The 24,543-nt window shown below is 37.3% G+C and overlaps 1 protein-coding gene across 1 annotated transcript in view; it reads left to right on the plus strand.

The window, feature by feature from the left end:
• LOC150081487 (pre-mRNA-splicing factor RBM22) overlaps nucleotides 1–24,543 on the plus strand; it is a 115,424-nt gene that overhangs the window by 59,896 nt on the left and 30,985 nt on the right. Inside the window, exons 5-6 of the mRNA XM_090379322.1 lie at nucleotides 7,899–8,071; nucleotides 20,809–21,009. Of these exons, the coding sequence (XP_090235448.1) occupies nucleotides 7,899–8,071; nucleotides 20,809–21,009 (374 nt within the window). The remainder of the gene's footprint in view (nucleotides 1–7,898; nucleotides 8,072–20,808; nucleotides 21,010–24,543) is intronic.

Below are 24,543 nucleotides of genomic sequence, written 5' to 3' on the forward strand. Positions count from 1 at the left end.
TTGTAGAGCGCAAGTTGTTATTTTTTCGAAATTCATTTTGACCATATTTACAGATTTATAATGTGCACACCACCTTGTCTGGGCAAGTCATTTGATTGTCATTCCTGTATGTTTTTTCATTATTTTCCAGCAGTGTGGAGAGACTGAAAAGAAAGCATAAAGGTTTTCCAAAGTTCCAAAGAACGTTACGCATGACGAAATGTTTGCACGGGGCATAAACAATGCTTTGGAATTAATTTCCTTGATTTTAGATTGGACCCCACCATGAATTTCTACCGTGGTTGCCACATTGTTGTAACCTTCACCACAGCACAGATTTATATCCGATCCATCCTTTTCTAAATTATTCAAAATTTCTTTTGCGAGTTCAGTGGTCTTTCCAACAATGGGGGAGAAGCATAAAAATGACTCCTGCACTTCAGCCTTGTCATCTACAATGTGCACATATCTAATTACATCACACATTTAGTCATTGTGAGATATGTCTGGTGTACTGTCAAATAGAATTCCAAAATATTTAGCTTGTTTTATATTATCAGATACTATTTTTTCTCTCACATAATTTCCTGAAATGTTAATAAACTCATAATCTCTGGCTATAAATATGAAGGTTTTTATCTATCAGGTGAACGTTCGATACTTAAAAATACATTCTTTTAAAAGTGGTTCGTAATTTGATAGCCACTCTATCATTTCTTTAAAATTTCCTTTATTTGTAGAAAATGTGGATTCATCATGTCCACGAAAAGGAAGATTTGACAAGCCAGAAATAAGATTACATCTAAAAGCTGATGTAAAAATCTCTCCATTTCTTTCTTTCTTTATCCAGTACTGTCTGATGAACGTGGTCAATAGTTTATTGAAACAGCAGCCCTACTCTTAAGCTTTTCCACTTCTCACGTGAGATGCTGTTCACTATTTTCATGGTCAGAGACCTTTGGGTTTAATTTCCGCCAAGTTTTAAATCCTGTAATAAAGTTGGATGTTTTGATTTCTTTATTCTCCAATGAAAAGTTTGCAGCAAAAACAAAATAAATTTCCTTATGATGGCGAATAAACCATCCATGTTCTTAAAATTTTTTCTCCATTTGGCAGTGTCTTATAAACCAGAGGTTGTTAGCTGTCGACATTTCCCTTTATTTTTTTCTCCTGCTCTTTCAACAGTGTCAAAAGGTTCATCCTTATTTTGAAAATATTCACTGCCTTTCTTAATAAAATAAATTTTCAGATTTTCTGGTACCTGGATAGGCCAAAGAGCAATATGGGAATACCTTAAAAATATGTTTATTTCCTCTTCCCTTTTTAGAATCCTCTCTCTGCTCGTGTATTTTCACTAGATTCTTCTCTACCAGTGGATGAATAAGCACCTTCTAGATTCTTCTCCACGTGGATGAATAAGCATCTTCTATATTCTTCTCCACCAATGGATGAACAACTTTCTCTATTAGATCCTCTTGAGAAGATGACTCTTGTACTTGCTTTTCTGATTTATCATGTTGAATATCTATTGCACTAGACGTTGAAGGTGTAACATACTTCAAGTATGATCCAGACATTTCTTGAATAACTTCTTCTCTTTCTTTCTTTGCTTTTCTCTATTGAAATCCGCTGGGTTGATTTTGCTTCATTTTGTACTTATATGTAGGGACCTATATAAAGAAGTTAATTAAAAAATGGAAAATATCTGTAAAATATAAAATAAGTAGAAATCAAAATGAACAATGAATTTTCAGGAAATACAAAGGCTCGCCTGTATACCTCATATAAATCTGCTCACCAAAAATGTGGTGCTAACTTAATGATTTGAAAGACGAACTTTATAAAAAAAAAAAAAAAATGTGGTTAACTAAACACATTTGTAAAGGGTGAATATTGTTTTGATCCCCAGTTTTATGTGCCTTAATAACATAACAAAAATTTAAATGCAAGTGTTACAGTCACAGGCGGTTAATATAAAAATCAAAGTATCTTGTAGTTAATTAAATTGTGTCAAATAGAAATTTCAACTAACAATTGTAAATTTAAGTGGAGAAAGATGAATTTAAAAAAAAAAAAAGGTGAAATCATTTTGTTAAAGTTAATACTTCTCATATTTTCAAGTGATGGCATCCAGGGTGGACTGCCTTATCCCCCCCCCCCGCTATGTCACCGGTCTTATATTAGAAGTATGGTCTCCAAGGATTGGTTCTTGAACCAAGAACTGATCCCTGGACCACTGTTGTTTCTTAGTTTCATGAACAACATCAATGAAGGGATAGAGAACATGATGTCAAAATTTGCAGATGGTTGGGAGAGTGGTTAATGATCAGCACCAAGTAGCACTCCTTCAGGATGATGTGGATAGGCTTCAAGTCAGCCACCTCCTTTGTCAACAGAAAGACTTAACTTGTCATGGAACATCCTTAAATACCTGCGAGATCATGGCTCGCAGCACGTGTTATCATAGGAGCATGGGCAGTATCCTCCACATGTGTGCATAAACAGCTCAAGAGCGTGCCAGGTGGAAACATTCATTCCATCCAAGAATTATGTGGTTTCAAAAAGGCGATGAATATGGATTCCCCTCTTTCTGTTAATGGTATTATGCTCAGAAGAGCAAATCTGCAAACTCTCGAGCCATTTGCAGTTCCAATATCCATGTGAACGATCGACTATGATGGCATCACCAAGTGAAATTTAGTGGTTCTCTTCCCAAAAATGTTCGGCCACAGCAGATTTCCCATAATCTGTTGCCTTTATTCCGTCAATATGCCCCCCATATGATCTTTAAAACAGCACTTTGTCTCACCAACATAGCACTTCCCCCAATCCGGGTATTTAATCTCATATATGACCCCACTTATACCTTTCAGGATCTTTAATCTTTGACACGACTGTGTGCAATCTTTGCCCTGGCAGTTGCACACAGTGTGTCTGGCAAGTATGAATACTTGGGAGATTCGCTTAGTTAAGTTTGGATAGTAGGGATGTTGGAAATGGGTGTGAATGGCTCACTTCATCTGTGTTCTGTTTCCGGAACATATTTATCCAAGATCTTCTGAGGGTACCCGCATTACCACATTACTCCAACAAAGCCTTGGTACTGTTGAACTATGGGACTACTTATAGGGTTACCTGTAGGGATCCCCTGGTAGGATTGGAACGGCACATCAGCAAAATCCTACAGGGTTGGTTGAAAGTTGAGAAGATCTCCAAAAACGCCAATTGGACACTCATGTCACAGGATATGCCTAGGTTTTATGGCCTACCGAAAATTCATATCATAGAGATTGCCCCAGAGTGAAAACAAGTGTATATAGAAACCCATGTGCCGTGGGCAATATATGCATTATAACATGGCACAAGCCAAAAATCACAAGAATAGTGTTATTAGGGCCTCGTTGGATAGGGCTGGGTTTCATTGTAGTGCCTCCTAGGATAGAAAGGAGATTAAATGCGCTACGGCAGATCTCAGTAAATGCAAGTACCCCAGAAGGTCTTGGATAAATATGTTCGGTAAGTGGAACAGGGATGAACGGAGCCGTTCACACCCATTGCCACTTCATACATTAACTGAGCAAATCTCCTGAGTATTACGTACTTGCCAGACACGCTGTGTGCAACTGCCAGGGCAAAGATTGCACACAGTTGTGTCAAAGGTTAAAGATCCCATACCAATGATACAAGTGGGGTCATATATGTGATTAAATGCCCAGATTTTGGGTAGTGCTGTGTTGGTGAGACAAAACAGCATTTCAAAGATCATGTGGGGAGCATAGTAATGCAGTAAAGGCCTTTATTGCATTAATGGCCACAGCAGATTATGGGAAGTCTGCTGTGACCAAACATTTTTTGGAGGAGAACCACCAAATTTCGCCTGGCGATGCCATCATAGTTGATTGTTCACACGATCGACTATGGCAAATGGCTCGAGAGTTTGTGGATTTGCTCTTCTGAGAATAATACCATTAAGAGACAGGGGAATCCGTATTCATCCCCTCTTCGAAACTGTAATTCTTTGATCGGATGAACTGTTCTGTCTACACTCTTGAGCTGTTTCCGTGCATGTGTGGAGGATACTGAGGTAATGTGATCCTGCAGGTATTTCAGGATGTACCATGACAAGTTAAGTCTTTCTGTTGATAAACAAAAACCTCTGAAAGCTATGGTTAAATGTACTTTTATTCCATATAGTGTAATTGCTATTCTTTATATTTTATTTTTTTACTGCAGGTATTTCATGATGTAACATGACAAGTTAAGTCTTTCTGTTGATAAAGGAGGCAGTCGCCTCTGAAAGCTACAGTTAAATTTATCGCCTGTATTCCGTATAGTGCTATTCTTTATATTTTATTTATTATTTTACTACTTTTATTGTACAATCGATGTATTTTATTTTATCATTTTTAATTTGATCCAGTCTTATATTATAATATTATTTCTATTTTAATAAAGTTTCAGTTACACTGTTAGTGTATAACAATTTTGCAACTAATAAAATATGGTAGCTTGTTTCACTCTCTCCCTCAGGAAAATTTTTTATTTTGTAAGTGGCCTATTTTGAGAGGCCCAACCCGACCCCGAAACACATCAAACCACCTCAGCAAGACCATGAGTGTGAGAAGACATTGTGTCAGAATAAATAATTAAAATTGCTTCCAATAATAAATAATTAAAATCACTATTAAAATCACAATTAAAATTTGGATGGACACACAAATTAAACAAAATGCACAGCTGTTTTCCTCCCTTAAGCAGATCACGCTTTTCAGCTGATCGCCATGTTCATAGGATGGGAATATCGCAAAGTGTTTGTGTGTGTATTTGGCTCTTAAAACGAAATCAAGCCGAAAAGCGTGGTCTGCTTAAGGTAGGGAAACAGCTGTGCATTTCATTTAATTTGTGTGTTCATCCAAATTTTAATTGTGATTTTAATCTTTTTTTAATTGTGATTTTAAATATTTATTATCGGAACTGGTTTTAATTATTTATTCTGACACAATGTCTTCTCACACTCATGGTCTTGCTGCGGTGGTTTGATGTGTTTTGTGGTCGGGTTGGGGCTTTCGATTCTGTTGCTTGTAGAATTTGGTTGTATCTCTATGAGTGAGGGAATTCATTAATTCGTTTTTTCATCTTATATTATTCGTCACATTTGGAGAGAATTGACTGGAAGCACTACACGAAAAAGATTGAGGTAATGTCTTACTTTTTTTTTTAATATATTGAAAAATCTTGGAAGTTATTGAGCCTTACAGCTCTAAAATTTTTACTAATTCTTATACAGTCGGTCCTCGTATAACACGTGTTTGCATTACACGAATTCGATCATACACGATTTATAAATAGGGGAACGTTATCTTATATAACATGAACCGAATTCGCTTATACACAATTCGCCTTTGTGTTTACAAGAAATGGCAGTCGAACGCGGAATCACCCCAACCGAACGCAACACGATAGGAATGAAGAAGATTCTGAAAATGTATTTATGTGTTTTATATCAGTGAAGGGGAAACATATTTCACCATAATAACGTAAAAACTAACACAATTCCAGCTATCGATATAATCTCAAATGCAATTAGATGGAGTTTACTACCAGTTTATAACAGATTCCACTAGCAGAAACGCAACTGGAAATTGTTTTTATTGTTTTATGGTAGTAACCCCCAGAAATGTGCTTTAGTAAAATGTGAGGTGTTAATAGTGTATCTCGGCCTTGACGGTGTTGTTTATTCAGTTGCTACACGCGCGCAGCTTTGTTTCTGTGTATCAAGTGTCCCACCTCGTTTGTAATTGTGCTTTATTCCCTAAAAATTAGTAAAATACTTAAAAGGTGTGAAAAGGAAGCGTCCTGGCTAAGACACTGCAGATTCAGAGAGAAAAAAAAAGAAGCAATATCGATAAACAGAGGCGGACTGGGTCAAAAATTCTTACCCGGGAAAATTTGTAGTGGCCTCATACTATGGTTTATGGCCAAAATCACACCGGCCTCCGGCCCACCGTGGTTTCCCCCGTAAGGCTTATGGCCAGTCCGCTTCTGTCAATAGAGAAAAAATATGAAATTGTGAAACGCTTTGAGCGAAATGAAAGACCATGTGATATTGCACTTGCTACAGACCTAAATGAGGCAACGCCGAGAATTACAAAGAATGCAGAGAAAATAAAAACAACTTTCATAGCGGGAACAACTCAAAGTGTAATTAAAATCCATTAGATTAAGACACAAAGAATTGGAAGAGATGGAACGGCTGTCATCTCTTTGGATAGAAAATTAAACAAAAAGCAAGTTTGCTTACGATAGAAGCAAAAGCATTAGCAATATTTTATTACGACTTACGTATTATAATTTATACTTACGTATTATAAAATACGTATTTTATTACGACTATTTTATTTAATATAATAATTTTTTTACGAATAAAATACATATTTTATCCGTAAAAAATACTTTTTTAGTATTAAAAAATACTTTATTATAATATAATATTATTTTTATTACGTATTTTAATACGTAATAAAAATAATAAATACGTAATAAAAATAATTTTAATCGTTATAAAATACTTACGTATTTTATAACGATTAAAATCTTTTGGTAATGTTTTGGTTCCAAATGTGTGTTCAATCTTGGGTGGTCGGCACATAACCCTACTTTTCCCATAGGGCCTGTTGTTTATATTGCACGATTTTGCATTGCACGAGGGTTTCTAGGAACGCAACTATCGTGCTATACGAGGACAGACTGTATTTCATTTATATATTTTTATTGCATCTCTAATTGAGGCAAGATGGGAAGAAACTGAATATCTAGTTATTACTCTCAGATAACTGCTGTTGTTTATAAAAATTTAATCATCTAATTGATGCAATGTACTGCAGAAAAGAAGAATGCAGTAGACCAAATTTTGGAAGTCATTGCATTGACTGATTTTTTTTTTTTTTTTTGAAATGATCACACTTGCACTACATCTGAAACTGCAATATAACCAAGCATGGGATATTGAGTTGTACTACATCAGATATCAATATACATTGCCAAATGATTTCTCAAACTGACATTAATACACCTGTATATATATATAACTAAATAAATTAATGTAGAGACTTCTGTTATCTTGTTCCCCATGAAGAAGGATTGATCACTTACAACTACCCTCTGTCCCTGCAGTTTGTACAACATTCACATTGTGAAGGACAATGTCAAATGCTTTATTGAAACCTAGATATGTACGTTAAAATTGTTCTTTGCATCCAACTGCTTTATGACAGTGTTATAATATTATTCAAAAATTTTGCACATTTTCAATTTTTGTCTTGGGGAGCAGTGACAGACCAACTTTTAGCTTTCATGGACTTGTACTGCTGTGATGGGCACCATGACCATGATTATAAATGAATTGACCTGAATTGCATAATTTCATTTCGTGCAAATAGCAACACCAAAAGGCGAATCCACTTTGTCTGAATCTATTCTGTCACAGTGGTGCCCAGAATTTTTGAAATTAAAGCACAGATGGATACGACATTCAGTTATATTTCAATGCAAGTATTGAAATATAATTTGCAACCTTTACTATTTTAGAATGTCATAATAATTTATCACGTTAGTCAAGCAAGATTTCCCACTTATGAGCCCATACTGAAGCACCTTTAATATACCATGTCTTCTACAGTACTAAAGCAGTGTGTCCCTGACTACATGATTTTTCCTACCATAGACTTTACTGTCACATAGTGTATATCAAGTTTACTAGCATATAGTTTCTTTGGTTACCCCTTCAGAGGGGGAGGTGGGATATCCACTCTGTCTATATATTTAGAGTGACTTTGAAAGAGAAAAAAGCTTCCCCCCTTCTTATATACTTATTTCTAAGAATGGAAATTATGAATAAATGTTTCTTATTTACTGTTTAGGTTCAGAACTCTGACAGTAGCCATCCATATGGGGCTTTAGGTAAAACACAAGCACCAAGTGATTTATTGATGAAGTTGGCACGCACCACTCCATATTACAAGCGCAATAGACCTCACATATGCAGCTTTTGGGTTAAAGGTGAATGTAAACGTGGAGAAGAATGTCCATATAGGTAAGTTTATATAACAATACAGTATGTGTAAATTGTTATGTACATTTCAAATGTACTTAGTGCAGTGGTTGTTACTAAGGGAGTGATTTTGCAGCTTGCTTGAGTCTGAATCTGGGAAAGTCTTTGTCACTCTCAGGCTGCTTTTGATAAGCAGCATGATCCCTATCCCACTGCTATTTTGCCTATCCTTCCTAAATACATTATACCTGCTGTAGTGGAACTCGGCATCCATATTTCTGTTAGCCCTGTTATGTCAGCATTAGTTATCCTAACCAGAAGTTCAGATTCACTCGTTACACAGTTTGAAAAAAGAAGTAGTCACAGGTCAGCTGCCGTGGTGTACCTCATGGTGCTGTATGCTTTGATGTGAATGAAATGGCTCTGTCCTGCAAATTAATTGTCAGATCTTGTAGCTTTTCTCTGTAATTGGTGCATTATGACCTGAGTAGTTGATGCACCAAAAATTCCCAAGAATGTCACCAAATGCTGCAAAATACTTATTACTGTATATGTATACAAAATGAAAATATAGTGAAGTAGACAATTATAATATGCAGCATCTTTTCCAAAATGACACATCAGATTTTATTAGTATTAAAATATTTGCTTCCTTATATCGAAGGATATAAGGATGCAAACTTATTCTGCATCAGCCACAAATAAAATAAATACTCCAGTTAAATATTTTTTCAATGCCAGAAAGTGCCCATCTGGTTCTGACATGAATATTGCCAAAGATAAATTTTGTGTGATCCAGTCTTCTGCTACTTCCTAAGATGCATTTGTTTCCCCTATCGCTAAGAAGATACATTGCACATTCATTTTACTGATTCCCTGAAGGGAATAAGTAAAATGAATGAGAAACGTATCATCTTAGTGATAGGAGAAACAATGAATGGGAACGTATCTTCTCCCCAAGTATGTATTCCCCCTCCCAACCCACCAAGATGTCTGTCTAGTTGCCAGGCTTTGCCTCTTGTGTATAATGTGACTATTGTCTTTGCCATGTGTGCTCTCCCTCCGCCTGCCCATTCATCCACATGTAATAACTTGGCTCCTGGTGGATGGATTTTCATGAAATTTTATATTTGGGCTTCTTAGAAAGGTTTCTAGCTATCCAAATCTCCCATTTATTATTGTAATAACTTGAGTTATTACAAGTTATCAAATCAAGTTATTACACATGTAATAACTTGACTCCCGTGGATAGATGTTTATGAAATTCTATATTTCACTCTTTTAGAATGATTTGTCAAGCCTTGCCAAATTTTATTGAACTTTGTGAACCTTTAGTGAACCTTATTATTCTTATATTTATTATTATTATTTTTTTCCATAAATATCACATGGGCTATCTGTATACCATGTATTGTAGCTGAGGCACTGGATATTGTTTGTTGCCATGCACTGGTTGGAGGAGTGAATGAACAATGTGGTGGATATTCAGGCAGGAATGAAACGTTCTCAGTTTGTGCATAACAGCTGTTGCTTTTTCCTCTTTTTTTTTTTTTTTTTTTATAATGAATCATGAATTAGTCAACATTTTTCAGTTAATCAACAAAATTCAATTAATCATCATTTTTTTATCAGAGTAATGAATTATCACTGTTTGTAACACACCTGAAATATAATGGACTGTGTATATTAAGTAACTTGTTCTTCTAAGTTTCTGTAGGTGCATGCATGATAAGTTTCTTCTTCGCAAGTTAACTTATGCAACTGCCCTTTCAAATTTACAACACTGATAATTTTAATTTACTAATAATTTATAATTTTTTATTTTTATATTTAATTTTTATAAAAAAAATTTAATAATTTTAATTTACCAAAGACTGATACCATTCTGGTGTCCAACATTTTTTTTTACTTCTGAACATCAGCAACATCACAGTACGGTATGGTAGCAGCAGCATGAAAATTCTGGTTACATATTGTTCATCAAAGTTATCTCTGATCATACAGTATCAGTGACTACATGTATTATAATTTCACAAAACAATAACACAGAAGATTATTTATTACAGTTTACAATTCAAGACTAATAGTTTAATGACAGTCATAAGTAGAGGTGAAATTGATCTTTCATTGCATCTATTAGGATATACAGTGGCCCTGGGAAGCAGGCATGCTGTGGACAAGCATGCTTGGATACCATATGGAACCAGCAATTATAAGGGTTGTGTTAGAGTTACTAAAAACACAAACACATTTACCTGCTTACACAGTAATGCAAAGAACATAGTAAATAAATTTAATGAATTTCAAGCATGCTGGTTAAGTCATCAAATGCTGACATTATAGGAATAGAAACACGGTACCACTCTGATACTGTTGATTCAGAATTTGAATACACTAAGTTCAGTGCACACAGAAACCACATTTATTATTATTTATTATCAAGGTTTGTAATGTAGGTGGTCTTGGCCAATTTATTGTCAACCCTGCAATCTATTTACAGTATTGTATACAGATAATAACACACAGATAGAGATTAACAATATCATTAATTATTTCTACTGGACACATTTCCTTCTCTTTTTAGACAGAGGGGTTACAGAGCTTGATCACTTTTCTTCTTTTGACAAAACTGAGTAGTCCAAAAGCTGGTTGGAAGCACACAGCTTCTTGAAGCCGTGTGCTTCCCACATTTGACTGAACTACTATAGTATCACAATGCAGCTCCTTGTGTTGCTGCTAGCTGACTGAACTGCTGCATCACCATGAACAGCTTCCAGAAGCTGGCAACATTGCCAACTATTGCCTAGTACAATGGTGGAGGCGATGAATCATTTCATCTTACATTTTCATGGTGATTTTTTACAATCCACAGATGCCAGTCACTCCCATGTGAAAACTGCCTGTGGCATGCCTAAAGAAGTTTCACTTCAAAAGACTGCTGTACAAATTGGAGCATTGTAGCATTAATGGCAAGATGCTGCTATGGATAATGGGATGGATGAGTGAGAGAAGACAGAGAGTGGTAATCAATGGACATTGCTCTCATGGACTAATGTTATTAGCAGAGTACCCCAGAATCCATTGTTGACCCCATTCTTGTTTTCTCTATTTATAAGGGTAGTTAATGACATTATGCTACTGCAGCAGGATCTAGAAAAGTTAGGTAGATAGGCTGAGAAATGGCAATTGAAGTTTAACGTTGATACACTCCCTTGTGCTCTCCCTCAAAACTACAGGGTTCCACCAATTCTGGGAGCCTTATTTGTCTTTATGCTCAAAAGTTTTTCTAATAAACAATCACCCATAATTATGACATCACTAATTTCATATGGCTCAGCCTTGCATACACAGCCTCTTCTCAGCATTGAGGGGTCTTTCTTCAGTAAAGACCAATGCAAAGTACCTATTCAATTCATCCGCAACATCAGCTAGGTTGTCTAAGCCTTTCCCACACCCAGTGCACAAGGATCCAATCTGATTAGCAAAGTATTACATATGGGTAGCAGTATAAAAATATATAGGTTTTAAGTCATGAAATTTATATAGCTTGAGAAAGGGTAATAAATTAGATGTTAAATAATGATAATTAGGAGTTTGCTTGGTTTATGTCCATAAAATTACTTATAAAAATACCTTATGTCAATAAATTAAGTAATTTTGTGCAAATTTTGTATGCAAAGTGATATTATTATATATTTTTTGGTAGGTATAGAAGTACCCACCCGCACTACAACTTCAATACTTTTGATAAAAATTAACAGGTATATCAGCTGAGTAATAAATTATACACAAAGTAATAAAGTTTTATACATAATTTACTGTCTTGTTCTATTATTACACATCAGTAAACTATGTACATGTTATAGAGACCTGCAACCATCACTATTAAGAATTTGCAGATAAAGGAACCACTAGGTGACAGTGATCACAGTGTACTGACGTGGGATTTACTTAAAGATATAATTACCATCAGGGGTAAAGGAAAGGGATTTTTCTTCTGTAAAGTTGACTACAGTGGTCTCAGACAGTTTTTAAATTCTGTACAGTGGGATCAACTGATGATGTTACCAACAGCAAATTCTAAGTGGGAAGCATTCAAGCAATTAATCGTGGAAGCTACTAAAAGTTTCATACCTATTAAGAAATATTGTTCAAGGTTTAGGCCTAAATGGTTGTCAAATGAACTAATAAGACTCGTGACAGAGAAGACGAATGCATATAAATTATCAGGTGACCCAGAAGCGTATGGCAGATATGAGCTAGTCTGTAATGAAGTCACAAAGGTGGTTAGGCAGGCGAAGGCAGATTACAAGAAATCTTTGGCAAAGGATTCAAAGAAAAACAGCAAAGAGTTCTTTACTTATGTAAACTCTAGAAGGAAGGGGATGAATCAGATTGGTCCACTTGATATCAATGGTTCAACTGTTGATGATCCTGTTCAGGTAGCTAACAAACTAAATGAATATTTTGCATCTACATTCACACATGAGGAGTTATTCAGGGAGGGGAATTCCAGAGGTGTATTCAACTCTGGCAGTAAGCTAGATAATCTTGTAATAAGGCCCCGGGTGCCAAGCGATTGTGACTAAGCGATTTCTCAGTACTTCCAGTGCGATTTCCAGAAAGCGATTTACAGTTCCTTTTTGTTCTTATCGTTAAAAAATCTATTCATTTTATAACAGCTCTCGTAACAAAAGTCCCTGTACAGAGCAAGGAAGGAAAGCCACCTTTCTTTTTTCTCATAGTATATTACTAATACCTACTAATCTTCGCTTGGTCACACCAGGCACTGCTCCTGCCTCCCCGTGGCGGGGCCGGAAATCTTGGCAGAAAAGTCTCTCTGCCAAGGGCTAAAAGGAGCAAAAATGGACTATACCAATACTGACTCTTGCGGGATCAATGCCCCATCACATTCTAGAGAGCAGGAAGATTATACCCCTTCCTTTGCTAAGAGACAAAAGAAGGATACAGACCAGAATATCTGGCCTCATTTCCTCATAATACATTCTTTGACTGACCAGCCAGTCAGCAAGCTTTCTCCTTTTCTGATCCAGAAAAGTTTAGAGAATGTCGCTGGCTCACCAAAAATGGTTCGGAGACTAAAATCAGGTGACCTGCTTGTTGAAACAACACAATCCAAGCATTCTGACAAGCTACTTAAATTGAAAACACTTGCAGGAACTCCCATAGAAGTGTCACCTCATGCCACCTTAAACTACTCAAAAGGAGTTGTAACAGAATGGGATCTTCTACATGTATCCGAGGAAGAAATTAAACAAGAGCTTTCAGAACAAAATGTTATTCAGGTAAAAAGAATACTAATCAAAAAGGATGGTTCACTACTTCCAACCAGAAACATTATACTAACTTTCAACTTGCCAAATCCACCAACATCTGTAAAAGCCGGATACTTGAACTGTCATGTCCGACCGTATATACCGAACCCAATCAGATGTTATAAATGTCAAAAATTTGGGCATTCACAGACAGTATGTCGAGGGACTGCTGTATGTGCTTCATGTGGATCTAAAGACCATATCCATACCGAATGTTCTGCACAAACCTTGCAGTGTCCAAACTGCAGAGGCAACCATTCCGCTTACTCCAAAGACTGTGAAACATGGAAAAAAGAAAAAATGATTCAGAAGTATAAAACTGAGCACAAAGTTTCCTACCCTGAGGCAAAGAAACAAATATCACCAATTACAATAACACGCTCATATGCAGCAACTGTCCAACAGCATAAACAGATAACTGCTGTTACCACCACTACCACTTCAGTTCAAACCAACATTACAGTCCCACCAAACATCTCTATTTCTGATTGGGCTCGCTCAATCCTAGCTCCATCAGCAAAATCATCTTCAACCTCAACTTCTAATCAAGCCATAAATACACCTGTTACAATTCCGCCAACAATGCCGTCTATGTCACGGCCAATCATGAATACTAAAAACATAGATAAAGATGACAAACCCCCTGCCCATGATCATATGGATACATGTGAAAAAGAAGCCCCAGAAGAACCAATCTTAGAGATACATGCTGAGGAAGAGATGGAAGTTCGCCCAATCTTCCCCAGAAAAGAGAAAAAGCCTGAGCGATCCAAGCAGACCCCCACTCGTAAAAAGTCAGAGACAAATACAAATACAAAGCCAATATAATGCGCACAATAATACAGTGGAATTGTCGAGGTTTCCGCAGCAACCTGGATGACATTCGCAATCTAGTTGATAAATATCACCCGGTAGGCGTCTGCCTTCAAGAAACTAACCTCACACCACAAATAAATGCAGCAGTAAACCACTACGGTACCTATAGACAAGACCGAAGATTTTCCGGAGGAGCTCATGGTGGAGTTGCAATCTTAATTGATTCCAAAATTCCGTGTAAACGCCTCCAACTTCAAACTCTTTTGGAAGCAGTTGCAGTTCGAGTCTCACTACATTTTACTTTCTCGCTGGTCTCACTCTACCTTCCCCCAAATCAAGATTTTTCATTTTCAGATTTGGAAGCGTTAGTAACCCAGCTTCCACCTCCGGTCTGTATTATGGGAGATTTAAATAGTCACCATCCCATGTGGGGATCCCGTCATCAAGACAAACGTGGTAAATTGATTGAGAAATTACTGGAAGAGCAAAATCTCTCTCTCTCTCCTTAATACTGGTACTGAGACATACATCCATTTGCCCACTGGAACAGCCTCTGCAATTGACGTATCCATATGTTCACCTGTCCTATACCCATTGATTGAATGGTCAATATTGAAGAATCCACTGAATAGCGACCATTTTCCTGTGGTCTGCAAAATACTAACAAATGATGTTGCACATCACGATGGCCAAAAAAGATGGAGATTCCATAAAGCTGACTGGACTAAATATAAAACAATTGCAGCAATAGATGAACAAATAATCACCACTCAGCCCATAGACAATGCTACAGCTCATGTCACAAACCAAATTTTAATAGCAGCTGAAGCTACAGTTCCTCGGTCATCTGGAAAATGCCATAAACATGACACAGCATGGTGGAATGAAGAATGCAGTATGGCCAAAAGAGAGAAGAACAAAGCTTGGAATCTCTTCCGAAAATATCCCATTTTCATCAATCTCATAAATTTTAAAAAAGCCAGAGCCAAAGCTAGATATCTCCAGCATAAAAGTAGAAAGGAATCATGGATACGTTTCGCCTCCACAATTAACAAAAATACAGATACCCGTGTCATATGGAACAAAATCAGAAAACTAAATGGGAAATTTCTTTCAGTTCCAACTCCACTAATAATCTGGAATGGACAGGAGATAACAAACCCCAAGGAAATCGCAAACTTACTGGCAACTACTTTCGCAAATATATCAGCAGTATCGGCATATACTCCATCTTTTCAGAAAACTAAAACTGTAGCTGAAAAATACAGACTAAATTTTAAAACCAACCAAAAACTCCCATATAACCAACCTTTCAACATAGAAGAATTACAAAAAGTTCTGGCTAAGTCTAGGAAGAGTGCAGCAGGACCTGATGGAGTTCACTATGAAATGATTCAACAACTTAATCAAAAATCTCTAAAGGCATTGCTTATGCTATACAATAGAATTTATACAGAAAACTACTATCCAAATTCCTGGCTTTACTCCCTTATAATTGCCTTACCAAAACCAAAGATCACACGATCCCTACAAATTATCGACCAGTAGCGCTAACAAGTTGCCTTGGGAAAATCCTCGAGAAAATGGTGAACAACAGATTAACCTGGTTTCTGGAAACATATAACGTACTTAACATAACTCAATACGGATTTCGTAAAAACAGATCATCTCTGGACCTCATGATAAAAGCAGAAGTAAATATCCGCAATGCTTTTCTAAGGAATGAGCATCTAATAATGATCAGTCTTGATATAGAAAAAGCCTTTGATACTACCTGGCGATACGGCATTCTTAAAGATCTCCACAGCATTGGTTTGCGAGGAAACTTACCACTCTTGGTAAAAAATTTTCTGAAAGTTAGAACCTTCCAGGTAAAATACCAAAATGATCTGTCAAAAATATACACACAGGAAGAAGGAGTACCCAAGGCTCAGTGCTGAGTGCAACCTTATTTGTCATCAAAATAAACTCTATTATAAAAGACCTGCCAAAAACAGTTGAAACATTCCTTTATGCAGATGATGTTACTATCTCGTGCCATTCACAAAACATGAACATGATAGAAAGACAATTACAAAGCGCAGTGAACAAAATAGAACTGTGGACTAAAAACAATGGCTACAGATTATCAGAACAAAAAACAATAGCTGTACACTTCTGTAGAAAACGAAAAATGCATCTAGATCCAGAAATAAAACTAGAAAACCAGCTGATACCTCTAGCAAATAGTATACGTTTCCTTGGCCTGATTCTTGACAAAAAACTTACTTTTTGGAACACATCAAATACCTCCGAACAACTTGTCAAAAAAAAACTAAATATTCTCAGAGTTCTTTCTGCAATGAAGTGGGGAGCCGATCAGTTTACACTTCTTCACCTATACCATGCTATAATCAGATCAAGACTAGACTATGGACCCCTGTGTATAGTTCGTGTAGACCAAGTGTCATCAAATGGCTCGATTCCATACATCATAGTGCCTTACGAATCTCTTTAGGTGCATACAGAACATCACCAGTACAAAGCTTATATGCAGAGACTCATGAGCCCTCATTATATCTCCGGAGGCAAATGCTGCTATTAAACTATGCAATTAAAATCCGAAGTCTTCCTCACCATCCTACTTGGCAGTATCTCTTCAATCCACAGTGGGAAATCCTCTACAGCAATAAACCCACAGTAAATAAACCAGCCGGAATACGACTAAAAGAAACAATCTCAAAATGGGGCCTAAGCTTTGAAAATGTACACGAGGAAAATAGCATAAGTATTCCACCATGGCACACTTTCACGCCAAACTGTGACACTTATTTTCAACAATGGGGAAAAAGCACTCTGGCAAATGTCAACATAAAACAGATGCATGCATCCCACGCATCACAGTTCTCGGAATACCTTCATATATATACAGACGGCTCTGAAACAGACACCAAAGTTGGTGCTGCAGTGGTATCTCCAGACACTGTTCTCTCACAACAACTTCCAAACCAATGCAGTAGCTATTCCGCTGAACTATTCGCCCTAGAAATGGCCTTGAAATACATAGATTCTTCCCCTCTTCTAAAACATCTCATCTACACAGATTCATTGAGTGCAATACAAGCTCTCCAACAAAGACAGACTCCATCACATCCCATTCTCTATCAGATACAAGCTCACCTTGTGAAACTTAAAAGCAAAATGAGGCAAGTAAAATTCTGTTGGATCCCAGGACATACAGGCATTGAAGGTAATGAAAGAGCTGATCAAGCAGCAAAGAATCCTACAAACATAAACCAAAGGTTTTGCAAAGTTCCATATACCGATTACAGACTAATCATAAAACAGTCTCTCCACAATCAGTGGTCACAAATGTGGCAAAATGAATTAAACAATAAACTGTTTCAAATAAAACATGAGCTACAGCCATGGAAATCGAGTCTTCGCAAGAATCGCCATGAAGAAGTCATTATATCCAGATTACGCATTAGACATACACATCTTACGCACAACTATTTACTCACCAAAGCAAATCCTCCAGAATGCCTTCACTGTTCTTGTCAACTCACTGTAAAACATTTCCTTATAGAATGTCCACAATACCGCATGGCGCGACAATCAGCCTTCCATCTCCCTATAAATTTCCAAAATTCTCTGACCTTATCACAAATCCTAGGCGATAACTCCAACATTGAAAATATATTTACATATTTAAAATTAATAGGATATTTTGACCAGATATAAATCATATTTAAGAAATAGAAACGTCCTTGTCACTAAACATTAATAGATAGGCGCAATATGGCCAAAGTTGCTTTTGCGCCAAAAAAACCCAACAACAACCAACCAACCTTGTAATAACTGAGAGTAAAGTGGAGGAGAAATTGTTGAAGATTAACATGAGAAAGGCACCTGGGGTGGATGGAATCTATCCAGTTATATTAAAGGAGGCGGCAAAGAAACTAAGCAAACCCTTAGCCATAATTATGAGAGCATCCTTGGACTCGGGGGAGGTCCCCATAGAGATGTGCAAATGTATCCCCAATTCACAAAGGGGAGATCAAAGGGTGACACGCGTAATTACAGACCAGTTAGTTTAACCTCTGTTCTGGGTAAAATAATGGGGTCACTGGTTAAAGATGCATTGCAGGATCATCTAGACAAGACTGCAGCAATAATTCAGACACAGCATGGATTTGTTAAAGGTAAGTCTTGTCTGACAAATTTGATTGGGTACTGTGATGTGGTCACAAAGGAACTGGATGCAAAAAATAATTTCGACTGTTGATGATCCTGCTCAGATAGCAAACAAACTGAATGAGTATTTTGCATCTACATTCACACATGAGGAATTATTAAGGTTTGAAAATGGCAGAAGGTTATCAAATTGTAGCAGGGTGATTAATAATTTTGTAATAACTGAGAGCAAAGTGGAGGAGAAATTGTCGAAGTTAAACATAAGAAAGGCACCTGGGGTGGATGGAATCTATCCAGTTATATTCAAGGAGGTGGCAAAGGAAGTGAGCAAACTCTTAGCCATAATTATAAGAGCATCCTTGGACTCGGGGGAGATCCCCACGGACTGGAGATATGCAAATGTCTCCCCAATTCACAAAGGGGGGATCGAAGGGTGACACGAGTAATTACAGACCAGTTAGTTTAACTTCTGTTCCGGGTAAAATAATGGAGTCACTGGTTAAAGATGCATTGCAGGATCATCTAGACAAGACTGCAGCAATAATTCAGACACAGCATGGATTTGTTAAGGGTAAGTCTTGTCTGACAAATTTGATTGGGTACTGTGATGTGGTCACAAAGGAACTGGATGCAAAAAATAATTTTGATATCATATACTTGGGTTTCAGGAATGTTTTTGACACTGTTGTGCATGGAAGACTACTGTACAGATTGCAGCAGAATGGTATTAAGAATAAGTTGCTACAATGGATAAAAGGATGGTTGGGTGGGAGAAGACCGAGTGTGGTAATTAATGGGTGCTGCTCTTCGTGGACAAATGTTATTAGTGGAGTCCCACCGGGTTCGGTGTTGGGTCCACAGTTGTTTTGTATATTTATCAATGATATTGATGAAGGTATATCAGGCTTAGTGTTGAAGTTTGCAGATGATACAAAGGTTGGCAGAGTTGTTAATGACAGTAATGGCAGTGTGCTACTGCAACAGGATCTAGAAAATTTGGGCAGATGGGCTGAGAAGTGGCGACTGAAGTTTAACATTGCCAAATGCGAAGTTCTGCATATTGGTAGAAGTAACCTTAGAGAAACGTACCAACTGTTTGGTACTACACTTAAGGTGGTAGAAAATGAAAAAGACCTGGGAGTAATTTTGCAGCCAGATATGAAGTTTTCTGAGCAATGCAGACAGGCTGGCAGGGCAGGTCATGGGGTTTTGTCAATGATGTACAGGAATTTTTCTAGCAAGGAAAAGGAGGTGATTGTCCCTCTGTATAAGGTAATGGTCAGGCCATACCTTGAGTACTGCGTACAGGTCTGGAGGCCTCATTTTATAAAGGATGTAGATTTGCTTGAACGTGTACAGAGAAGGGCAACAAGATTGGTGAGAGGAATGAAAGGATCCTCTTACCAAGAGAGGCTTAAGTTCTGCAAATAGCAGCAGCAGCTGGAGACTAGGCACCTGCGAGGTGATCTGATTGAGGTGTAATATGGCCTTGAATGGGTTGAGCATGCTGAATTCTGATGGGATTCTTCCACTTGTTCAGATTACGAACCTAAGGAGGCATAAATTCAAATTGAGGAAAGACAGATGTGCAGAAATTTGCCTTTAGCCAGCAGGTGGTTAATTGCTGGAACAAGCTTCCATCTGTCGTGGAGGTTGATAGGTTGAATAAATTTGAGGGCCTGGATGGACATTTGGAGGGAATTGTTTTGTATTTTTTTTTTTTTTTTTTTTTTGGCTGATGCTGCATAAGCTCATACACTTGCTTTCTTGCAACACATGCCACTATTACTATTACCTCTGAAGCTGCAGCACAACTTAAGGAGATGAGCAATCCAAGCAAGATACTAATAAGAGAACCTAATTTAGTGATTTCTATAAGAACATTCATCAAAGACTATTCTTCTGTTATATTCTGAATTCATGGACTCTGTAATGTTTTGTTAATTGTTAAAATCTCAAGTTGTCCAGTAATTCAAAGGCATGTAGTGATGAGAGGAATGAAGAATCTTCATTCCTCTGAAGAATGAAGAGGAATCCGTATCTTCCATGTTAGATGGTTTTATGTCAAAAGAGTTGAAGGATTTGGCTGTCCTAACTGTATGACATTATTTCTATTCTTTGATACATCACACGTTGGCACGTTTATATATAAAATATATATTTCATTATTTTTTTCATTAATATGCAGTGTTTTTCACATCCTGTTTTGCAACCAAATATGCATGTTTCTCGTTTCTGTATTCTGAGATGTAAAATATTATAGATAAGTTATTTATATTTTGTTTTTCTCTGATACATCACATATTGTAATTTTTGTATATATTTCATTAATGTGCTGTGTTTTTCACATTCTATTTTGCAACTGAGCCTGCATGTTTCTCTCATTCTGTATTTTGAGGCATCTAGAATAATAGATAAGTTATTTATGATTTTGTTTTTCTATTATTATAGACATGAAAAACCCACAGATCCTGATGATCCCCTTGCAGATCAAAATATTAAGGATCGTTATTATGGTATTAGTGATCCGGTAGCAGATAAATTGCTGCGGAGAGCAGCAGCAATGCCAAAATTGGATCCACCTGAGGACAGAACTATCACAACTCTATACGTTGGTAATCTTGGAGACAGAATTACTGATAAAGAACTCCAGTAAGCCTGCTCTTTTGTTTTTAATATCATATATTTTTTTAAAATTTAAATTAGGCATTTAAAAAATCAGATTATTCTGTCTGTAATGAGGTGTTAATATTTTATCTTACCTCTCTCCTTCATATAAATTTCCTAACTGTTTGAAGTCATAATATCATTTTGCAGTATACTTTTATCATAGGATTACATACAATACAGTAATCTGATGAATGAAATGGACGAGATGGGGTTGGGAGAGTATGGTAGAACTGAAAGATGAATTCAAACCCACTCGAAAACAGTGTTACACTTCCCATAATGAAATGAAAATCGCCAGTAGTGATGATTTGCATTTAACGACACTTTAACTGATAATCTTAATAACATTGCATTAACAATGGTTCTTTTGTTTTTTTGGCATACAGTATTGGTACATGTCAAGAAAATGAAAGCCACTGAAAACAGAAATAAAATGAACACTTACACAGAAAGTTGGAGTTGGCAAGATAAGTTCAACCCCATCTCTCTTGTGTTGGATTACTTTTGTACCAAACTATAGATGCAGCAAGATTTGATCAGTATACAGATCCAGTAATGGCAGTAGTCTTCTACAAAATGTCTTACATGCATAAACTAATCCTGCAGTTAATTTTAAGTGCTGTTGCACTAACATTATCTTTAAGGAAGGAGTAAATAGAGACTCGATCATGTATTTAGAGTTTCAACAACTGTGTTCATTAGCATTGGCATTAGTATTAGCAAGGGCACATGATGCAAGAAAGCAAGCTTATATAACATCAGCCAAAAAAAAAAAAAAAAAGAAAGAAAGAAACCCTTATTTCACCCATCCCCACAATCCAAATGTTTGTCAAGTTCTGCCTTGAATCTATTTAAGCTATCAACTTCTACAAGGGCAGATGGAAGTTTGTTCCTTCAATCAACCATCCGCTGGCTAAAGGCAAACTTCCGCACATCTATCCTACCACTGTCTTTCCTCAATTTGAATTTATGCCCTCTCAGGCGATTATTCTGAGCAAGAGGAAGAATTTCATCAGCATTGAGCATGCTGAAACTATTCAAGGCTGTATACACCTCAATCAGATCACCTCGCAGGTGCCTAGTCTCCAGGCACTGTAATTTGCAAAACTTAAGCCTTTCTTCATAAGAGCAACCCTTTGTTCTGTTCACTAATCTTGTTGCCCTTTTCTGTACTCGTTCCAACAGGTCTACATCCTTCTTAAAATGAGGCCTCCAGACCTATATACAGTACTCGAGGTGTGGCTTGATCATTGCCTTATACAAGGGGATAATCACCTCCTTATTCCTGCTAGAAAAATTCCTGTATATCATTGACAAGACCCCCATGAGCTACTCTTGCAGACCATCTGCACTGCTTAGAAAACTTCATATCTGCCTGCACAATTACCCCCAGGTCCTTTTCATTCTCTACCACTGTCAGTGTGGTACCACAGAGTTTATACGTTACTCTGGGATTACTGCTTCCCATATGTAGTACTTTACATTTGATATTGTTGTACACGTTGGCACTAATGATATTAAGAGTAGGAGACCGGCGGAATTACTTAACAAGTACAAGTCAATGCTGAAAAAAAGCCGTGAGTTAGGGTTGGATTTGAAAGCGTCTGCAATTTTGCCCAGACACGATACGAGGGAGTATATGATGAGAGCCTTGTCAATCAGTTCGGCCATGGAGAGATTGTGCATGGCTCAAGAGGTAGAATTTTTCTCAGCCTGGTCTGTGCTTGTTAACAGGAGAGACTGCTTCTACAGGGATGAGATACACTTAAATAGAAAGGGTGCAAGAATATTTGCTGATGCTATCGAGGCAGAGTTAGGTGGGTGGGAAAACTGCTAGCTTGGGGGGATACACGGACTAATGGATTACCAGTAGCCGCTGGCAGAGGTAAAAGTGATTCTTGCACTACTTCTATTGAAATGCAATTGAGCAGCAGCCTGGAAAGCAAGGCAATGCAGATTTCCAGGACTGCTGGGAGTCATAGTGGAACAAGTAAATACATGGGCTGTGTTAGGATAACTAAGAGTAGAAACAGGTGCATGTATACTTGCATGTACACCAATGCTAGGAGTATAGTTAATAAATTTGATGCGCTTGAAGTGCTAGTCAAGACATCAAAGGCAGATATTGTTGGGATATCAGAGACATGGCGTCACACAGATAAGCAGTGCAGAACTGGAATTTGGGGAGTACAGTGTTTACAGAAAGGATAGACAGGACAGAAAGGGAGGAGGGGTTATGCTGTTAGAAACACAAAATCTAAGAAAGTGCATCCAATTGATGTTGGTGGACAATGCAATGTTGAGTCTGTTTGGTGTGGCATAAGCACTGGGAAAGGAAAAATGAGAGTAGGTGTGTGTTATAGCCCAAATGAATCTGATGAGTATAATGAGCAATTGTGCAGAGAAACAGTTGGCCAGTAAATCAGAGTGTCTTATAATGTTGGATTTTAATTTCCCAGAGATTGACTGGAATTTGTGGGTTGGTCACTCACACACTAGCAAGGCTTTTGTCGATTTATTGGATGATTGTTTTCTACTGCAGCATGTTCGGGAGGCAACTAGAGGGAGTAATACTCTTGATCTGATTATCAGTAGTGATTCTTCATGCATTAAGAGTCTGTAGATAAAGGAACCACTAAGTGGCAGTGATTACAGTGTGCTGAAGTGGGATTTACTCAAAGAGGTAACTACCATCAAGGGTAAAGGGAAGGGGTTTTTGCTTCAGTAAAAGGTGACTATGGTGGTCTGAGACAGTATTTAAATTCTATATGGTGTTACCAACAGCAAATTCAATATGGGGGAAGCATTCAAAGAATTAATCTTGGAAGCTACTAGACTTTTCATACCAACAAAGAAATATTGTTCAAGATTTAGGTCTAAATGGATGTCAGATGAACTAATTAGGACATGTGACAGAAAAGAAAAATGCATGGGATACATATAAATTAAAATGTGACACAGAAGCCTATGATAGATATAAGCTGGTCTGTAACCAAGTTACAAAGGAGGTTAGGCAGGCGAAGGCAGATTACGAGAAATCTTTTGCAAAGGATGTAAAGAAAAACGTCATAGAGTTCTTTACTTATGTAAACTCTAGAAGGAAGGGGATGAATCAGATTGGTCCACTTGATATCGATGGTTGAACTGTTGATGATCCTGCTCAGGTAGCTAACAAACTAAATGAATATTTTGCCTCTACATTCACACATGAGGAGTTATTCAGGGAGGGGAATTCCAGACGTGTATTCAGCTCTGGCAGTAAGCTAGATAATCTTGTAATAACTGAGAGTAAAGTGGAGGAGAAATTGTTGAAGATTAACATGAGAAAGGCATCTGGGTGGATGGAATCTATCCAGTTATATTAAAGGAGGTGGCAAAGCAAGTAAGCAAACCCTTAGCCATAATTATGAGAGCTTCCCTGGACTCAGGGGAGGTACCCATGGACTGGAGATGTGCAAATGTGACCCCCATTCCACAAAGGAGGATCAAAGGGAGACACACAGCTAATTACAGACC

The sequence above is a fragment of the Mastigoproctus giganteus genome, chromosome 8 (genome assembly GCF_048544385.1).
Source record: "Mastigoproctus giganteus isolate SK-2022 chromosome 8, ASM4854438v1, whole genome shotgun sequence".
Classification (NCBI taxonomy): Eukaryota; Metazoa; Arthropoda; class Arachnida; order Uropygi; family Thelyphonidae; genus Mastigoproctus; species Mastigoproctus giganteus.